This window comes from Bos taurus, chromosome 10, assembly GCF_002263795.3.
Source record: "Bos taurus isolate L1 Dominette 01449 registration number 42190680 breed Hereford chromosome 10, ARS-UCD2.0, whole genome shotgun sequence".
NCBI classification, from domain to species: Eukaryota; Metazoa; Chordata; class Mammalia; order Artiodactyla; family Bovidae; genus Bos; species Bos taurus.
Genome location: NC_037337.1, coordinates 42,748,925 through 42,769,655, shown reverse-complemented (window position 1 = coordinate 42,769,655; position 20,731 = coordinate 42,748,925). Strand labels below are relative to the sequence as shown.

Here is a 20,731-nt window from a genome sequence, read left to right as displayed (position 1 = left end):
CCTAGCTAAGACTAGTCAAGATGAAAGCCTTTGGAGGTGAAGCTTGTATGTCTGTGGTTTTAAAAACTGGTCGAGTGATTTGGATGTGTACCCAGAGTAAAGAATCAGTAGTTTAATTGATGAAATACAAGGTATTAAGAGTCTCTGCAATAAATACCCAGCTAAACTTTGCTGCCCCGTTTCCTGTTCTTATGTGTATCCTGATGGCAACCACGTGTGATGACTAGCCATTACTACTCTGTTCTGTCTTTACGTTATAATCTTGCCTTTCTTGTATTCCCAGATGCAATGAATCTTTCAGTTCTTGCTCAAGCTTAAAAAAAGTCTCCTTTCTCTAAATTATCTTAGATATAAACTTGTTTGCATTTAGAATATTTTGCATTAATTTACTCTTCTTCTGTGTATCTTTTTTCCACAAGATGATCAATTGTTTGAGGGTGAGGACTATGGTTTTATCCATCTTCAAAGACTCCATATTGTTTGTTAAAGTGGTGCCTTACTGAATAAGCATTTTGACAGAATTAAAGAAGTGGCTTTTCTTTATATACATGTCTTAACATTTTCTTACTGCTAAATTTTTCCAATCAAAAATGTTTATTTTGTAGAGTAAAATGAAAAAAATGAAGGAAAAATACAAGGACCAAGATGAAGAAGAACGTGAGCTCATCATGAAATTGCTGGGAGTAAGTAACATTTAATAATATTTTCATTTGTTTGTCAGGGGCATCCAGACCACTGCCTTATTGCTGGGAGTAAGCAACATTTAATAATAATTTCATTTGTTTGTCAAGGGGCATCCAGACCACTGCCTATCATATGCTGTGCATTTGTTAAAGAACTGACAACAGTGAAAATACTGTCAACATTAACTGTTTTTCCCTCTATGAAGTCTGCAGGTTCGAACAAAGAAGAAAAAGGGAAAAAGGGAAAGAAAGGCAAAATAAAGGATGAACCAGTGAAGAAACAGCCCCAGAAACCTAGAGGTGGACCAAGAGTTTCAGACAGCATAAAGAAAGAAACTCCATCCCTTGAAATTACCACTCATGAGTTACAAGACTTGGCTGTAGATGAACCACATGATGACAAGGTAAGGCTACCACATGCATGGGCTTTTGCTTCTTAATTAGGGTGACCAACGATCTCAAGGTTCCCAGGACATGGGATTTACAGTGCTAAAATAAAACCAGGGTGAGTGGTAACCCTATTCTTAATGGGAAGTTACCTTAGAAATATAGCCTAAAAGACCTAAATTTTAATTGCTATATATAAAAATGGCAGTGTTGGTTAGCTCCTAAAAAGTTTATCATAAGCCATTAGAAAATTTTATGGAGAAACTAGATTCTGGTGGAAACTTAGTTAAAACAGATAATTAGGATTATGTTGACCATGAATGAGAAATGAATTTGCAGTTTTCTAGTTTTTTCTATAAGAATATATACTATATTACATGATGTCAAATGTGACTACAGTGTGAAATGTTGACATTTTTCCAGTTAAGATATTTGCCTAGTTGTTCCATCAGCTGAGTATGAAAGTCTGGCCTCAATGTATATCTTCTTGCATGAATATATCTTTTTGAAATTCTGAACAAAGGATTTATTGTTTTATAAATTGGTAAAAAAATTTTGTTTCACCTTTATATTTTTATTCATGGCAGTTAAACTTTGGTTGTATTGTGTGCTCCATTCAGTGCAGGTAGTGCTTACAGGGATCCTAAACGTATTACTGTTTTCTTGGTTCCCCGAACAGTGTTGTTTAGTAATATTAAAACTCACTTTGTCTTCAGATTTTTATATTACTTACTCTGTAAACCTTACACTCAAATATTCATAACTGTTAGAATATTCATAATTATCAATGGGCCTCCCTGGCAGCTGAGATGGTAAAGAATCTGCCTGCAGTGCAAAGAGACCTGGGTTCAATCCCTGTGTGGGGAAGATCCCCTGGAGAAGGAATGGCAAGCCCTCTCCAGTATTCTTGACTGGAGAATCCCATGGACAGAGGAGCCTGGTGAGCTGTACAGTCCATGGGGTTGCAAAGAGTCCGACCCAACTGAGTGACTAACACTTTCATTAGCATATATTCTGTGGAAGTCTTTTTTTTTTAACTTTAGGGCACATCCTTTTTCTCTTTGAATGGCATTGCTTTCTCATATATTAGACACATGTATTAACTTAGTCTATCTTATATTTATCAGTTTTTCTCTTCATAGATTTCAATGGTATAGAGTTTCAATTTAAGTTACAACTGACTTTTAAAATTTTATATATTTGAAACAGGAAGAACAAGATGTAGACCAGCAGGGAAATGAGGTATGATTTTGTGTTGGGGTTCATACTACAACATTGACTGCAATCCAGGTCCCACAATATCTGGCATACAACTTCTAGCTAGAACTTAAAAGGGTAAAAAAAAAAAAAAAAAGACTACAAGCTCTGGAATAACACATTTGAATCCTAACTCTGTTACATATAACTACAACCTTGGAAACATTTTTCTTTGTGCCTCAGTTTCCTCATCTGAAAAACAGGGATATAATTGCCTCTACCGGGAGAGTTGTGTGAGAACTAAGATAGTATACATAAAGCATTTAGAAAAGTTCATGGCATATAGTAAGCACTAAGTGTACCAAGTGTTTTGTCCTAAATCTGAATTTACTCACGTTGTTAGATAAATACAGACAATCTTCTAGGCAGCCGACAAAATGGGAACTCTAAGCAGCCCTAGAATTTCTCCTTAAGAACAGGCATGAGAGATGACTGTTGTAATCTAGTTTCCCGACTTTGACATCTTTAACATTTGAGGATGGATAACTCTTTTTGTGGGGAGTTGTCCCATCCCTGGCATCTACCCACTAAAAGATGTCAGTAATGTTTCTGCTCCCAACACTGCTTCAGTTATGACAACCAAAAATGCCTCCCTTTTTCTTAAATATATCTAAGTGTCATTTTGAAAATCGTCATTAATCTCTGCTTTATATATAGCCCCAAAGGGTAAAAGAAATCTTATCAGAAAATGATAAAATGTATTGATTGTTTTATTAGAATTTTCCTAGTTTAGGGCTGGTATAAATAGCTTTTGTAATTGTTTTTGTTTTCCCTTTTTAGGAAAATCTGTTTGACTCTTTGACAGGGCAGCCACATTCTGAAGATGTACTGCTGTTTGCCATTCCAATATGTGCCCCATATACCACCATGACAAACTATAAGTAAGTCATTATGAGTTTACTCAAACAGCTGCCACAGCATTGACTTAGGAATCATTTTGTTATCTGTTTAGTAACACATGCAATTCCTTTTTAAAGATACAAAGTGAAACTTACTCCTGGAGTTCAGAAAAAGGGAAAAGGTATTTAAAATCTTTTTATGAATTATGATTTTAAGTATTTCTTGGCTGAACAAAAGTAGATTCTTCTATTTTCTGCTTACAGCTGCGAAAACAGCCTTGAATAGTTTCATGCATTCCAAAGAAGCAACAGCAAGAGAAAAAGACTTATTCCGCAGTGTAAAGGTAAAGTGTTCCTGTAGAAATCTCTAGAGATTGGTGGTACAGTTAAATGTGAGCAGTTATAATTCTTTTATTTTTGTATTGTTAGCAGATGGAAGCTGCAGCTATCATTTTGGTAGAAAGTAAATTTCAGATGAAAATTTTAGAAATGCCATTTTTTTGGCAGCAGAGGACATAATAAAGATCATAAAAATGTGATTGTGAAAATATTCAGCACCCCCCCCCCTTTTTTTTAGGACACGGATTTATCAAGAAACATTCCTGGCAAAGTTAAAGTGTCTGCACCCAATCTTCTGAATGTAAAAAGAAAATAGCTGAAATGAAATCCTAAAATATTTGAGAAGAGTCAGTTTTATAGTCTTTTGGAAGTTCAGAGATGAAAACATCATGTAACAAGACTTCCGTATTTAAAAGTGAACTAACATTGCCTTGCTGTATTCACCAAAACGACTTGGTTTTTTTCCAGTTTTATAGAGAGGAAACACTATGATAGGACTTCCTAAAATATTTGTGGACAGCAAATGCTAATTGTAAACAACTGCAATTCTACATTTTCTTGAAATTTGGAAGGTTAATAGTAAGTATTCATTTCATGTTGTAAAGAAATGGAATAGTGAAGTGGCTCAACTGGTTAGACTGTTGACTCGGTAGTCTGCTGTACATAACATCTAATATATCTATTACAGGCCAATCGCAAGTTTTGTTTTTCCTGGTGGGGGTTGGGGTGGTTATACATTTAAGTTGTGAGGAAGTAGACTTCTGTCTTTACTCATCATTCCCATGACTTGGCTTAAGATAACACCTAGAAGAAATTGGTGTTGATAATTTCCACGCATTTATATAATACCTTTACTTTTCATCTTAATTTCTTTCTTGTAATCTCATTCAGCTCTGTGCCATTTTATTTTCCACCTCTAGTAATTATCAGTAGCATGTTACAGAGTATCTTAACCTATAATATTATAAGTGCACTTTGAGGTTTACCACTAAAGACTCCTGACCCCGCTTTTTTCTGTCTCCTAACAATGGAGAATAAAGTCATACATTATTTCCATTCTTTTATGAGCTGTAAAAGCTGTTAACTTTAAAACAACTGAACAGGCTGCCTAGGGTCAACATGAGCAACTCCACTTGCCCCGACCCTTACACCAAAGCACTGGGGTCGAGGACTGGACGGCCGTTGGTCCCTCCAAGGTTTCTTTTACCAGCTTAGTCCTATCAACAACCACTTTATGTAGCCTAGTGTTTTAAATTCAACATAACAGACTACTCAAGAAACAGCTAAAATATTAATGTCTTTAAAAAGTAACTTCACCATTTTGATACTGGTAGGAATAATTAATACAGTGTTTCTACAGATATAGACCCTGTTGTTACCAAATAGGAAATAATCATTCCTTTGGGTAAAAAGCCCAAGTAATAACTTATGCTGTTAAATACATTTATTGTAAACTTTAGACACAAAAATAGGTTCTCTAGGCCATTCACATGCACATTAAAACTAAAAAGCTGCAAACTACAACAGTGTATATAATTATACAAATGATTTCACTCTGATGTTTACAGAATTGATGTCCATGCAAGTGATCAGAGGCATTATCTATGAAGCCTTAAGATCCAGAAGTGTTGTTACTACCAAACCTCTGATTAACACTGTGAAGTAAATGTTTTGGAAGGCAGTTCCATGAGTTGGCTAACATTTCTTTAAAGCAGATGACAGCTTCTAAACTTAGCCTGAAAGTGGACAAAGAAAAATAATTTCACTTTACTGTTAGAAGTATATTAAAACTACCAAAAAAGAAAAACCACTTTAAAGATTTTCATAGAAACTGGATAGTTTTATCAATGAAAGTTTATTATTGCCCTTAAATTATCCATAAACCTATTTTTTCAAGAACACTAATTCAAAGTGTTTAAAAAACAATTTAAAATAAGTACCAAGTAAAAAAGTTACTTACCTTACAAGAGATTTTGGTTGAACTGAAAATATAAGTATTTCATTACTGTGTGCCTGAAAAATAGACAAGAATACATTAAAAGTACTTCACAACAAAGTTTCAGCAATAATATGGAGTGTCCTTTAATAAAGGGTGGTGTACTTACAGCTCTGTGATGGACAAGAAGGTTATTGGCACACCCTCCAAACACAATTACTTCTCCTTCATCACTGGCACAAGCTGTATGCCATAATCTACGTTTAAAACAAGAACTTGTTTGAAGTCAACCCAATTACCAAATTGATAATTTATAGTAGAGAATTGAGATGATGAAATAAAGACTAAAGGTCTTTAGCACAGACCAAAACATAAAGTTGAGACACAGTTATCTCAAGGAAAAGTACAAAAAGCTAGAAAAATCAGTGTCTTTATCTAGATATCATTATCTCTCTGGTCCATTCCTAATTTATGCAATGAGGAGTCTGAAATGAACGATCTGTTCTCTAGGTTTTTATGAGCAATAAAAGTCTTTGGGAGATGAGTGGTATATGCCCTCTCCTTCTTTTCATAGGCAGGGTCAGCTGTCCTTATGCAAAACATCTGAGGAATGTTTTACTCTGCCTGAGTGAAACGGAGCATCTTCAGGCCTGACTCTCTGGAAAGAGTATTTGTGCCGAAAGGCATCTTAATGGCATGACTGTACTACTTAGGTTAGAGGCGTGGATAAAAATGCAAGTTGCTGCTGCTGCTAAGTCGCTTCAATCATGTCCGACTCTGTGCGACCCCATAGACGGCAGCCCACCAGGCTCCCCCATCCCTGGGATTCTCCAGGCAAGAACACTGGAGTGGGTTGCCATTTCCTTCTCCAGTGCATGAAAGTGAAAAGTGAAAGTGAAGTTGCTCAGTCGTGTCCGACCCTCAGCGACCCCATGGACTGCAGCCTTCCAGGCTCCTCCATCCATGGGATTTTCCAGGCAAGAGTACTGGAGTGGGATGCCACTGCCTTCTCCAAAATGCAAGCTAACATTAAACAAATATGCTTTGAACAACAATTGTGACTACATCATTTCCTTTTAGCAGTCTCTGTAACAATTCTGAGATAAGAAAAGTAGCAAGTGTTCTAACAGGCTCTTTTTGGACAATTCAACTTCCTAGTATTTGTTATACTGCATAGCTGTAAACTTGATTGTAAGTTCTTAATTCCCTCACCGTCAAACATTGTTTAGGGTTTTGAATTCTCTCCTAGAAGAGAACTAGAATTTCCTTTTTCAGATGACAAATCTAGAAACAGTTCTACTCTGGTAAAGAGCTTTAGTATAAATTTTAACGATGTCATTATTCTAATGAAGCAAAAAGCAAAATCCAGCCCTGTTTTTCACGCACTGATGATGAAAAAGAAAGCACTAATACTAAGAACTTTGGTTTTCTTTCAAATTAAACCTTAGTGAATGCTAGGGTTTTTATGAGGAAGTGAATGCAGCCAACTGAATTTTCTCATTCATTACCAGTCTTATACATCTCTAAGGACCTCACTCAAGAACTACCTTTTAAATAGTTCATACCTTGGTTTTTCAGTATGGGGATGATTAAACTTTATCCATTCATTTTTACTGATGCAGTATGTCCAGGCATCACCTGATTAAAGCAAAGAAGAAAGCATTAAGTATGTTATTCTGTCAATGTGACACTGATATTTATTTATTTTTGACACTGATATTTAAAGAGTGCAGCTTTAGTAAAAACAGTAATAAATCAGATTTTGAGTAGATACAGAAAGTATATTTCCTTTTTTCCCCTGCAGTTAGGTATGTAAGCCCTTTCCATGTTACAGCCATTTATTTAGCAGGGCAAAGAGCTCTAGGTAATTTTTTTTTTTACTGGACAGATAGATGTGTCATATGAAAACAACTGTATATATATTATAGGATCAAAATTAATACCAAATCTTCTAACCATTCCTATAGCCCTCTGATACACCTAAAAATACTGATTTTTTCCAGCTATTTATATTACTTACAAATGATGTATAATAACTTGTAAAAATATTTTAAGAGTACTTACTTAGTGGCTGTTTATCAGTGGTAAATCCTCCAAAGAGAAAGAGATGATCTGAAGAAACTGGTGTTAGTGAGTGCCAAGATCGGCCAACTGGGCATATGCCTTGTGGAATTCTGAAAATGATAGCTAAGTTACAATATCTGCATTTAAAAGCTGCTACTGTATTTAAAGCAGAGAAATACTAAAATTTTATATGGAATTTTGAAGAGATTTTTAAAAAGGCTTCTAGATATTAACAACTACATGCTTTTCAATGAACTGTTTCCTTGGAAGGAAGGTCAACTTTAGATCTTTTCAACAAACACTGAGCACATGCTATGTGCTAGACATAGTTATGGGCACTGAAAATTTAAAGATTCCTTAAGGATTTAGTGATCATGTTTACTTAAGATTCACTGTTACAGAAAAGGAAAGCAGGTACATTATGTACTAATAATAGAGAGTAAGGGGAAAATCCATTGGAATTTTTTTGAAAAACTTTCCTAAATAATCATCTAGATGATACCTACAGTTCATTCCACTCCCATGTATCCAGATTAAGATAGTGAAGGTCATTCATTCTAGCATCCTAAAAAAGGATAAATTAGTTATCATTCTGAGTAACTGAAAAGCACATCTTTGAAACTATTTTATATACTCACGCGGTATCTGCCTCCAAACACAAAGCCTTTGTTTCCAACAGTCGCACAGGCATGGGCAGCACGAGGTGAAGGTGGTTTACCCTAGTTAAGTCGTAAAAACAATTTAATGAATAAATGAACGTTTTATAAATACCAGAAAGAAGTCTTTTCTGGAAGTGGGATAGAATGTGCAGAACACTTGAGCTCTTAAGCTTAAGTGCAAACTTGTAGTAAACAGCAGTACTAAAGGCTGACTACCAAAACTGGGAGCTTTTGAGAAACATTACTGAAAGGGCTAGTTCATAGAATGCTTACTTGCTTTACTTTTCTTTAAAAATAAAAGCTAGAACATTATATGACACTGTGTCAGAGGAAAAAGACATCTAACATTTGAGTAATTTAAATCCCAATCCAGCACTAGGTCATTTATTTAATTACAAACTATACCACTTTTAACAGCTATTAGATGACAGATACTGGGCTAGTCTATACATTCATTAACTTTTTAGTTTTAGACTCCTTGGAGAAAAATGAACTGTCAATTTTACACCACTTGCCAACTGCCCTTCTCATTGAAGGGCACTAGTTGGCAACTGCCCTTGCTTTAATAATTAATTCATTATTCTTCAGTAACTCACAGTAGTTATAGGCTGGCTCCAGATAAACGTTTCAGTGTCTAAAATATGTACATGATCATTCCATCCTCTTGGATGACTTGAATTCTACAGAAAATAAGAATCTGAGTTAGTTTTTACAAATAATGTTTGTAAAACAACCTTTGGTTTATTAACAGGGCAAAATGAACAAAGCTAATAGCAAACGAAGTATATTATTTCAATAGACTAAGTAGGCCACTTTTGCAAATATGAAACTTCATTTACCCAGAAAGATGTTTCATCAAATTCAAAAGTTCCCAATACTTTGTCTTCAGGTAAATATCCATACCCTCCAAAAAATATTAACCTGTTTGATAAAAAACCAAGAAATTAATAATTCAAACATCCACAGGATACAAGATATTTTTTTGTTTGTTTTGTAATATTTCATGAGCTGAGAAGGCACACTGGAGTATATAAAAATACTTATTCAAATAATAATGGCTAATATGACTAACAATGATGTCTTAGGTGCTTTGCCATTAATTCACTCAATCTTTATGGGCCTTCAGAGGCATTTTACATGATTACAATGGTTATTAGCAAAGGATACGTGAATGGCAAAGTACTTTCCACATAAAAACCCAAACCTATAGTGTGGCTCACTCACTTGTTTTTATATACCCAGACACCGAGTTTGTCCTTTGATGATGGAGGAACTCCTTGGCAGTCAATTCTTTCCCAGTGTAATACTCGGTCCGTAGACCTTGAATCCAGCATGTAGAACTGCCAGAAGCAATGTTAGATTCTGTTACATGAAGGAAATTCAACCTTGGCATTTAATGTTATTGCATTTACGCTGATAAGAATGTCATCTAATTCAGTACTACTAAAAGTATAATTGCAAACTGGCTGCCAGTCTGTAAAATGTTACCTAGTCTGAGTCCAGGGAAGAAATTTCTGCCGGAATGTGAATTACTTAAGTCACTGTGCACCTTGTTTGCGTTCAGCCTGTTTTTCCCCCCATACCACTTTTTGGCTGAAGGACTAGAAAGTGAGTTAATTTACTACATTCTTTGCCTGAGATAGGCACTTTAAATTGTACTGATCTAATTTATGTATTATGGGATGGTATTACAAAAAAAAAAACAAACTTAGCAATTCATCTTCAATTTAACAAACATGTCTTAAGTGCCCACTTAACTCTAGGAGCTAAGGATAAATCTTAAAAGATTAAATATTCATTTGTCTTTCAGAGGGTTCACATCCAGGTACTTACATTTAAATAGTCAATAAGTTAGCTTCTTTTTTTTAGGCTCCTAAGGTTTCTTTTCCTCAACCGTACTGATTTAACTATTAACCATTTCTCTGACCACTCCCCTTTACTAAAGCCACAACTAGTCTTTTCCCCAAGTTTCCTCATGTTGTGTCAAAGTTAGTTTTCTCCCCCTTGACCCTGAAAAATAGATGGCTCAACAACAGCCTACAGCAGTGCCTCACAAAACCTTTTAGGCACAAAACCCTTTCTTCCAACAAAGTCTTAAGCAAACGCCTAAATATAAAAATAAGAACCCGAAGAAACGGCTTCTCTGTTTACAACATACCCAACAGAAATCTGGGTTCACTGTGACAAGGGGCAAGACTTGTGGCCTTCCTATGAATAAACAGAAAACACAGACTCCCCTGCACCTCCACATGCTGCTGGGCAGGACCAGTGTGACAGGGCTCAACATGGAAAGAAAAGCTACAGCATTTAGTGGGGAAGTTTGCCACTGAGCAAGTCAGGTCCATGCATGGGTGAGCCATGAGTGGTGTTATAAAGGCTTTTCCTTGGATGGCAAAGAAAAGAAAAATAGATTCCAACTATATGCCATCTGGAAAAGACGAAACTATAGAGACAATTAAAAGACTGATAGCAGGAGTTCAGGGGGAGAGAGGAGATGTATACACAAGTTCAGAAGTTTTTATGAACAGTGAAATACTGCGTGTGACATTATAATAACGGATATATGTCATTATCAGATCAGATCAGTCCCTCAGTCATGTCTGACTCTTTGCGACCCCGTGAATCGCAGCACGCCAGGCCTCCCTGTCCATCACCAACTCCCGGAGTTCACTCAGACTCAACGTCCATCGAGTCAGTGATGCCATCCAGCCATCTCATCCTCTGTCGTCCCCTTCTCCTCCTGCCCCCAATCCCTCCCAGCATCAGAGTCTTTTCCAGTGAGTCAACTCTTAGCATGAGGTGGCCAAAGTACGGAGTTTCAGCCTTAGCATCATTCCTTCCAAAGAAATCCCAGGGCTGATCTCCTTCACAATGGACTGGTTGGATCTCCTTGCAGTCCAAGGGACTCTCAAGAGTCTTCTCCAACAACACAGTTCAAAAGCATCAATTCTTCGGCGCTCAGCCTTCTTCACAGTCCAACTCTCACATCCATACATGACCACTGGAAAAACCATAGCCTTGACTAGACGAACCTTTGTTGGCAAAGTAACGTCTCTGCTTTTGAATATGCTATCTAGGTTGGTCATAACTTTCCTTCCAAGGAGTAAGCGTCTTAATTTCAGGGCTGCAGTCACCATCTGTAGTGATTTTGGAGCCCAGAAAAATAGTCTGACAGTGTTTCCACTGTTTCCCCATCTATTTCCCATGAAGTGATGGGACCAGATGCCATGATCTTCGTTTTCTGAATGTTGAGCTTTAAGCCAACTTTTTCACTCTCCACTTTCACTTTCATCAAGAGCCTTTTGAGTTCCTCTTCACTTTCTGCCATAAGGGTGGTGTCATCTGCATATCTGAGGTTACTGATATTTCTCCCGGCAATCTTGATTCCAGCTTGTGTTTCTTCCAGTCCAGCATTTCTCATGATGTACTCTGCATATAAGTTAAATAAACAGGGTGACAATATACAGCCTTGACGTACTCCTTTTCCTATTTGGAACCAGTCTGTTGTTCCATGTCCGGTTCTAACTGTTGCTTCCTGACCTGCATACAGGTTTCTCAAGAGGCAGGTCAGGTGGTCTGGTATTCCCATCTCTTTCAGAATTTTCCACAGTTTGTTGTGATCCACACAGTCAAAGGCTTTGGCATAGTCAATAAAGCAGAAATAGATGTTTTTCTGGAATTCTCTTGCTTTTTCCATGATCCAGCGGATGTTGGCAATTTGATCTCTGGTTCCTCTGCCTTTTCTAAAACCAGCTTGAACATCAGGAAGTTCACGGTTCACATGTTGCTGAAGCCTGGCTTGGAGAATTTTGAGCATTACTTTACTAGCATGTGAGATGAGTGCAATTGTGCGGTAGTTTGAGCATTCTTTGGCATTGCCTTTCTTAGGGACTGGAATGAAAACTGACCTTTTCCAGTCCTGTGGCCACTGCTGAGTTTTCCAAATTTGCTGGCATATGGAGTGCAGCACTTTCACAGCATCATCTTTCAGGATTTGGAATAGCTCTTTTGTCCAAACCCAAAGAGCATGCAACACTATTCACTTAATTAAAGTGAACTGTGATTTACCTTAGGGTGAACTGTGAATAAATAAATGGGCGGAGCTACAATTGTTAAAAGGAAGGAGGAAAAGGGTGGTGTGGAGCCTGCCTAACCCCATATACTTCTCTCACAGGTGTCCCAAAGCATCCCCCCCAAAATCACTAGAGTTCCTAGGAGCACAGTTTGAAATCTGAAACCAGTTCAACCTACATGCTCTGTCTACACCAAATCACTTGGCACTTCCATAAACCAGACATATCTGCGTGTAACTCTGCATCCTGGTACCTATATACCTTGCATAATACTCCTTCCAACTATACTCTGTGATTCCACTCAAGCATCACCTCTTGGGTTAACACTTTTTGTTTTCTGTTCCTCTGTCCTGCCAAACACAATGGTAAGGAAGTCAAGAAGCACCTGGAGTACCAGGCAAATTTGGCCTTGGAGTACAGAAAGAAGCAAGGCAAAGGCTAACAGAGTTTTGCCAGGAGAACGCGCTGGTCATAGCAAATACCCTCTTCCAACAATACAAGAGACGACTACACATAGACAGCACCAGATGGTCAACACCGAAATCAGATTGATTATATTCTTTGCAACCAAAGATGGAGAAACTCTATACAGTCAGCAAAAACAAGACTGTGGCTCAGATCATGAACTCCTTATTGCCAAATTCAGACTTAAATTGAAGAAAGTAGGGAAAACCACAAGAATGTTCAGGTATAACCAAAATCAAATCCTTTACGATTATACAGTGGAAGTGACAAACAGATTCAAGGGATTAGATCTGATAAGAGTGCCTGAAGAACTATGGACGGAGGTTCATGACACTGTACAGGAGTCAGTGATCAAGACAATCCCCAAGAAAAAGAAATGCAAAAAGGCAAACTGGTTGTCTATGGAGGCCTTACAAATAGCTGTAAAAAGAGAGGCGAAAGACAAAGGAGAAAAGGAAAGATACATCCGTTTGAATGCAGAGTTCCAAAGATTAGCAAGGAGAGATAAGAAAGCCTTCCTCAGGGATCAATGCAAAGAAATAGAGGAAAACAATAGAATGGGACAATAGAACAATAGAGATCTATACAAGAAAATTAGAGATACCAAGGGAACAGTTCATGCAAAGACAGGCTTGATAAAGGACAGAAACGGTATGGACCTAAAAGAACCAGAAAATACTAAGAAGAGGTGGCAAGAATACACAGAAAAACTGTACAAAAAAGGTCTTCACGACCCAGATAATCACAATGGTGTGATATCCTGGAATGTGAAGTCAGGTGGGCCTTAGGAAGCATCACTTTGAACAAAGCTAGTGGAGGTGATGGAATTCCAGTTGAGCTATTTCAAATCCTAAAAGATGATGCTGTGAAAGTGCTGCACTCAATATGCCAGCAAATTTAGAAAACTCAGCAGTGGCCACAGGACTGGAAAAGGTCAGTTTTCATTCCAATCCCAAAGAAAGGCAATGCCAAAGAACGCTCAAACTACTGCACAATTGCACTCATCTCACATGCTAGAAAAGTAATGTTCAAAATTCTCCAAGCCAGGCTTCAACAGTACGTGAACCGTGAACTTCCAGATGTTCAAGCTGGATTTAGAAAAGGCAGAGGAACCAGAGATCAAACTGTCAACATCTGCTAGATCATCGAAAAAGCAAGAAGTTCCAGAAAAACATCTACTTTTGCTTTGTTGACTATGCCAAAGCCTTTGACTGTGTGGATCACAACAAACTGTGGAAAATTCTGAAAGAGATGGGAATACCAGACCACCTGACCTGCCTCTTGAGAAACCTGTATGCAGGTCAGGAAGCAACAGTTAGAACTGGACATGGAACAACAGACTGGTTCTACATCAGGAAAGGAGTACGTCAAGGCTGTATATTGCCACCCTGCTTATTTAACTTATATGCAGAGTACCTCATGAGAAACACTGGGCTGGAGGAAGCACAAGCTGGAATCAAGATTGCTGGGAGAAATATCAATAACCTAAGATACGCAGTTGACACCACCCTTATGGAAGAAAGCGAAGAAGAAAAGAGCCTCTTGAAAGTGAAAGAGGAGAGTGAAAAAGTTGGCTTAAAACTCAACATTCAGAAAACTAAGATCATGGCATCTGGTCCCATCACTTCATGAGAAATAGATGGGGAAACAGTGACAAACTTTATTTTTTTGGGCTCCAAAATCACTGCAGATGGTGACTGCAGCCATGAAATTAAAAGACGCTTACTCCTTGGAAGGAAAGTTATGACCAATCTAGACAGCATATTAAAAAGCAGAGACATTAGTTTGCCAACAAAGGTCCGTCTAGTCAAAGCTAGTAGTATGGCTTTTCCTGTGGTCCTGTATGGATGTGAGAGTTGGACTATAAAGAAAGCTGAGCTCCAAAGACTTGATGCTTTTGAAGTGTGGTGTTGGAGAAGACTCTTGAGAGTCCCTTGGACTGCAAGGAGATCCGACCAGTCCATCCTAAAGGAGACCAGTCCTGAATATTCATTGGAAGGACCAATGCTGAAGCTGAAACTCCAATCCTTTGGCCACCTGATGCGAAGAACCGACGCACTGGAAAAGACCCTGATGCTGGGAAAGATTGAAGGCGGGAGAAGGGGACAACAGAGGATGAGATGGCTGGATGGCATCACCAACGTAATGGACATAGGTTTGGGTAAACTTTGGGAGTTGGTGATGGACAGGGAGGGCTGGCGTGCTGCAGTCCTAGGGGTCTCAAAGAGTTGGACATGAGTGCAACTGAACTGAACTGAACGTACATTACATGCACCTTTCTGACTGCATCTGTCTCGTACGGGCCTGAGAAAAACATGCCTTTTCCCTATTTGGGCAAAACATAGACAAAGTCTGAACAACAGTATCTTATAGTGGCATGTTATAGGAATGTTAGTATATGAAATTTTGTCAGTGTTAATTTCTCCTTACAGCTTTTTGAGTTGTGGCCTGTTAAATTTTACTGTGTGTGTTAGTTGCTCAGTTGTGTGCAACTCACTGTAATTCCATGGACTGTAGCCCGCCAGGCTCCTGTCCATGGAATTCTCCAGGCAAGAATACGCAGTGAATAGCCATTCCTTTCTCCAGGGGATCTTCCCAACCCAGGGATTGAACCCAAGTCTCGTGCATTGCAGGCAGATTATTTACTATCTGAGCCATCAATACCCCGCCCCGTCCCCCAAACTGCATCTTGTTTTTAGTTTACTAATATTCATCTAATATACAGCATTTTATTAATAAGAGAATAAGTAGCTGCAAAGAACATACCACAATCAAGTACACATGTTTTTGAACTTGAACAGGAATAAACTGGGCTAACCTTAGAAATCTAAAGTGGTCTGAAAAAGAACAAAGTTACCTTAAACCATCCTTACACACACTAACCTTATTTGTATTGCCTCTTGAATGGTGTCCTCCAAACAAGTACAGCACCCTGTCCACACACACGGCACAGCTTCCTGACATAGAAGGAGGAACATCACCCTCAGTGTTAATTTTTTTCCTGAGAGGGAAAAAACTGAATGTAAATAAATTTCCCCAAGAAGAAATGCAACAATGTATCCAGTCTTCTAATTCTATCCCCACAATAAAAGGAAAAAATAAGGGGTGAGTAGCTATACTGAGGTCTCTTCTAACTTGTCCCTTTCACCCACTCCACAGGCTGCGCCAGCAGGCACTAACGTGACAGCATGGGAGGTTCTGAAAGCCTACATGTCATATATCACTCTAGGAGCAAACCATCTCAACATTTCTCTAACTAAATTGTTTGCTTTTTCTGGTTACTTGACCATAAATGATGGTTTTGTTTTTTTGAGTGGGCCAAGAACCCAAAGGAAGAAAACTTCAATATCTGAGTCCTGACAGATTAATAAGTGTTTTTTAATTCAGTCACCTTTAGCCATTCGAATTAGTCTGATTCCGACCTTATGTAATACTACAGACACTCAGGTAGTGTCTACTATAGGCCAACCATTCCTCTGAGTGCTCTTTACCTGTTTTAACTCATTCTAAGTCTAAAAGTGAATCTGAATCAAAAAGTTAATTCTAAGATTCAGAATATTAATATTACATTCAAGGGCTTCTACTCCTAATATCGCTTCATCTGTGTTAAGCTTTATGTTTGTTTGTTTCTGGCTGTGCTGTGGGACATGCAGGAGCTTAGTTCCTTGACCTGGAACTGAACCTGTGCCCCTGCAGTGGAAGCGTGGAGTCTTAACCACTGGACCACTAGGGAATTCCCAATTTTTAAGTTTTGATAGGCTGATTTTGTAAAAATTCTTCCTGGGATTGAATTTCTTTTTTAAGTTTCCCCATTAAAGGAATACAATTATAAATGTCCAGTTCTCTAGAAAAAGAGCGTTAAACAGCTAGATTAACACTAGCTATATGCAAAAATAATCCTGGTTTATTTTTAGTTGAACTCTTAAGTGGAACTAGTATTCTCCTAGTTCTGAGATCTCAAATATGCTAAAATATATAACAGACTAAGTTTTCACAAAGCAACCCATGGGGAAAACTACGTTCTAAATCCTCAAACACAGCCAACCCAGCATTTTGAGAATTTATTAATTCTGCTAAGAATGTACAAGTATTACTGGTATGAAACTGGCAAAAAGTCCTTTCAGAATAACCCATTTGCATGGATGGCAAATTTAATTTTGTTTTTAAGGCAAAACATGCTAAATCAAAGAAATCTGCATAGAAATTTTAATATTAGAGCTCATTAAAATAGAATACTACCTTTATTTCTAGCAAATATAGTCTACAAATTCTTCTCTCATTCAAAATACATAACAGAAGACATAACATATTGAATATATATATGGAACTTTTATGTATTTCCATTCCAGGATCTGAAGCTTCTACCTCTTTAATACTGCTATAATACTTGACACAGTTCTGAACAGAAATTTCTTCAAAGGTCATAAAAGCATCTAGTAACTACTGAAGAAATACAAAAGTATTTAAGCTCAGGAGCTAAGCTAAACTAGTAGAACACTGTTTTCAAAATACACAGCTAGGTTAGTATCTTTAATTAAAGTGTTTTTATTCAGTAGTATGGGTTTTACAGAGTATGTTTTTGTTTGCAACCTTATTTGGATGTTCTAGTCCCCCTCTTAATATCCACAGTTACCATCTTCCAGTCTCCATGTTGTAGATCCAGAGTTCTTCTCTAGGCAGATAAAAGTCATATAATCCTCTGACTTGATTACTCTAAAACAACAACAAAAAGTTGCAAATACAAAATATAACTTGTATTCTAAAGAGGCACTATTGTATATTTTTTCACATCTATCTCATTTGAGATACTGAGAGTTATAAGAAACAGGTTTTAACAATTCTATCACATGTACAGTTCTCCCTACCCCATGCCTCATACTCAAAGTAATGCTTAATATAGAGAGGCCTCAATTCAAATTCTTGATACAGCAGTTGCAATGATGCATGAAGTTAGATCTCCAGCTAATCTCTAAGGCCACTTTATCCATAACACTCCACACACCAAATCTGAGTTACATGACCTCATGGAAGATTATGTGTGTCATGTTGGCAGGCTAAAGAAAGTTCTACCTTGAAAGCACCTGATCCACACTAACAGGTCAGATGTTCTTCCCTTTTAGCCATTCATTCTCTGCCAAGAAGCAGGGAGGGCAGAACTGCAAATATTAAGTCCTTGTACAAAATCTTAAGTTCCCTGTTCTGCTCCATTTCCCTTCAGATAGAGATTACTATATGCCAGAACTAATGAAGTGCTATCCATGGAGTGCTGTATTGAATCACACAACAACTGTAAGAAATAGCTGGTATAGATTTCTCCAAGAAGTTGCCCAAGGCTACTCAACAAGGAATGGTGGAAGCAGGATTCCAGCCTCCTTTCCCTGAATTTGCAACTTCAACCACTTTGCCTGACCTCTCCAGACTTTGAACCACCCTGGCCACTTTCTGAACAATGTTGACATAAAGCAAACAGATGCAGTTCACTAAGAATGGGTGTCAGAGTTGTAAGCTTGAAAAACAGAACAGAACATCTGGGCATGTAAATATTTCTCTTTCCACTCCACCACTTATGAAATAAAAAGGCTGGCAGCAAGATAGCAGGTTGACTCAGAGTACATCACTTTGGCAGGAGGAGGAAAACTGACTTCTGTGTATGAAGCTAAGGTTTACTGAAATCAAAACAATCTTCCAAGGGCCTCCGGTGTGTGGTACTCTTAGGGTTGTAGCCAGAAAGTGGAGGAAGGCCTGTTTGAGAACTACAAACTTACTTCACTAGTCACGCTTCTCCACCCCGCCTCAGACCTGGGCGTCCAGGCCCTCCACAACTCACCTTCAGAATCTTCCACCCGCACAACCCTTTTCCCCTATCCCCTCACCTTCCCTCTTCCTACTGAAGATTAACAGTTTTACCTTTCTCCAAGGCAATTATTTACATTTTAATAAAAGTCACCCGGTACCAGCCACCTTGCTCCTACCAAATACCCTCTCTTCTGAACACCTATTCATTGGAGGCTGGGGAAAACATTTCAGATTAATCAGGATTAGGAGAAAGGAACCAAAGGAAGTAATCAAGACAGCTTTTTCCCAGCTATCTTTTCAGAGTCATCTCAAAAAATGGTCACATCAACTGTAGCATAAGCTAAAATCTATGACCCAGAATCACCTAGTGCTTCCAAGTCAGGCAAGGCACTGGTGTACAGGACTAGATTTCTAGCAAATTGGAGCGGGGGCAGATCATTTTTTTTAAAAAGGGACAAAAATATTTTTGGTAAGAACAGATCCGAACCACTCCAGCAAATGAAATAAGACGATTCTAGAATGCAGAGTGTTATTAGGAAGCTCTAAAAGCAAAAGGGCAAGAGAACTAGTGAGAAGGTTTAAATAGGAGGCACTTGGGCAGGATTTCCAGACAGAGGAAAAGAGAAGAAACTCAACTACATGCTCTCAACTGGTAACTAATCATACTGGTTCATGACTAAGGGTCAAAGGGCTGCGTTCTGTAGTTAAAAGCTGTTACTCTTGATTTTTTTTCGGTTATTGATACAAATTTTCCATTAATTTTCTTTATAGGAGTTTAATGTGAAAAATCTCAACCCTTTCTCAGCTGAAACCAAAAGGAAAATAGCCCCGAAACATTCGAATAACACCAGGATGGCAGGTGCACAGGTGTAGCTGGGACTCCTGAACCGGCGGGAAGGTTCAACAAGCCAATTTTTGCGGCCTTGGAGAATTCCAATGCATTTTCCCTAAGAGGCCGTCTCCCCCTAAGTGGGCCACGGCATCAGCGAGCACCGGACCCCGGCTCTATGCCCAATAACAAGAGTGACCTCACACACCGTCACTTCTTACACACCAACCCTGTAAATAAAAACGTTCCGCGGTCTCCCACCACCCGCCGCGCCCTCCGCAGGTAAAGCTCGGACATGGGCAAGCGCGGGCAGGGAGCGGGGAGCAGGCTTTGTAAGCAGAAGGCGGGCGTGACAACAGCCCAGGAGCCCTGGGACGGGTGGGGAGACCCGTGGGAAGATTCCCACACTCGCAAGAGAATGAACCAACCGGCGGAGTCGCGGCGCGGGGGCGCTGAAGGCGCCCGGGGTGGCCACCCTGGCCCTCCCGCCGCCCCCGACCGGTAACTGCCGGCCGACGCCCGCGCGACCCGGCCGCCCACTGACCTTGTAACCGCCCCAGACGAACATGTGGCGCCCGTCGCTGACGGCTACGTGGCCGCTGCGCTCGGCGGGGCAGGCGAGCTCCGCGGATTCGTAGCCTTCGTAGGCTGGCCCTGGGAGCTCGTCCTCCCGCAGGTCCTCGTAGCCATCGGCCATCTTGAGGCTGCACTTCGGTTCACCAGGAATCCCCGCACCCGCGGAGGAGAAAAAGACAAAGGAAAAGAAAGAGACGTGCGGCGGCGGCGAAAGGTTTGGTGTTACGGCCGCTCCCCGCCGCCCGGGATTCTGTCCTCCCGGCCCGTCTCTGCGAGGACGGCCTCTGGCCGCTTGAGTAGGGGTTGCGGGCTGGAGGCAGCGAGGGCGCAGGGACGCGAGCAGGGCGGGCAAGGGTCCGCCTCGGGCTGATACCAGCTTCCAGCCCGTCAGCCCCGCCTCCAGCTCGCTTCTCGCCGCGGAGGGCCCTTGTTTACGCCGCGCTGGGAGCCGCCCGTTCCGCTGACGCCGCTCGCCGGGATCCGGAAGCGCGGCTGGTGCTGAGCGCCCCCAGCGCCGGGTCCTCCCGCATCCTGCGCCTGCTGGGCCTGGGTCCAGAAGCTAAAGGCACTTCCAAGCACCTCCGAGCCTCCCTTCATTACGAGGAGATGCTGAATTAGCCAGACTCTGTCAAAAAAAGAAGGTCTTGTCTGACTGAAGGATGTTCACAGCCCAGAAAGGGCTAGCAAATTGCTCAGCTAGTAAGTTTCAGGTTTCAGGGTCTCCAGAGTCGGTGCCCTGTCTTTCCCAGGACAGTGGATGGGGGTGGCATCACTACCCTCACGCGTGGTCCCAGGTGGCCCCAGCCGCAATTGCTGGGCGGCTTCCGG

General features: G+C 39.8%; 2 protein-coding genes and 1 pseudogene across 6 annotated transcripts in view; 2 read left to right on the top strand and 1 right to left on the bottom strand.

Moving 5' to 3' along the window:
* Nucleotides 1-6,496, top strand: part of NEMF (nuclear export mediator factor) — a 57,595-nt gene extending 51,099 nt beyond the window's left edge. Inside the window, exons 27-34 of one of the 4 annotated variants that reach the window (XR_009496068.1) lie at nt 606-683; nt 890-1,087; nt 2,280-2,312; nt 3,108-3,208; nt 3,305-3,348; nt 3,431-3,510; nt 3,744-4,084; nt 6,016-6,496. Coding sequence is in view for 3 of the 4 variants with exons in the window: in XM_005211722.5 (XP_005211779.2) it covers nt 606-683; nt 890-1,087; nt 2,280-2,312; nt 3,108-3,208; nt 3,305-3,348; nt 3,431-3,510; nt 3,744-3,821 (612 nt within the window). In the remaining variant the exon portion in view is untranslated. Of the gene's footprint in view, nt 1-605; nt 684-889; nt 1,088-2,279; nt 2,313-3,107; nt 3,209-3,304; nt 3,349-3,430; nt 3,511-3,743 lie in introns of all 4 variants that reach the window. The other 3 variants (XM_005211722.5, NM_001205505.3, XM_010809280.4) reach the window with 3 other exon arrangements.
* On the bottom strand, nt 4,932-20,316 carry KLHDC2 (kelch domain containing 2). Of its 2 annotated transcripts, none has more exons than XM_059890516.1 (13): nt 19,536-19,731; nt 17,336-17,415; nt 15,586-15,703; nt 9,389-9,504; nt 9,004-9,085; nt 8,761-8,844; nt 8,144-8,224; nt 8,012-8,070; nt 7,506-7,615; nt 7,007-7,079; nt 5,611-5,698; nt 5,466-5,518; nt 4,932-5,241 (listed from the first exon to the last, which is right to left on the bottom strand). In XM_059890516.1, the coding sequence occupies exons 2-13, from the start codon at nt 17,350-17,352 to the stop codon at nt 5,118-5,120; spliced, it is 1,005 nt and encodes a 334-aa protein (XP_059746499.1). In that variant the 5' UTR covers nt 17,353-17,415; nt 19,536-19,731; the 3' UTR covers nt 4,932-5,117. The 2 variants fall into 2 exon arrangements, with proteins under 2 accessions (XP_059746499.1, NP_001014948.1); NM_001014948.3 differs by lacking the exon at nt 19,536-19,731 and adding an exon at nt 19,872-20,316 and having other exon boundaries at nt 4,935-5,241.
* On the top strand, nt 10,272-10,395 carry LOC112448622 (uncharacterized; annotated as a pseudogene).
* Nucleotides 20,317-20,731: the final 415 nt, after the last annotated feature.

Coding starts and splice junctions, on each gene's coding strand:
- KLHDC2 (NM_001014948.3), bottom strand. CDS start 20,024: ATGGCCGATGGCTACGAGGACCTGCGGGAGGACGAGCTCCCAGGGCCA. Junction 15,704..17,335: donor AACATGGAGACTGGAAGATG/GTAACTGTGGAT, acceptor TTTCCCTCTCAG/GAAAAAAATTAACACTGAGG. Junction 5,519..5,610: donor TTCTTGTCCATCACAGAGCT/GTAAGTACACCA, acceptor TCTATTTTTCAG/GCACACAGTAATGAAATACT.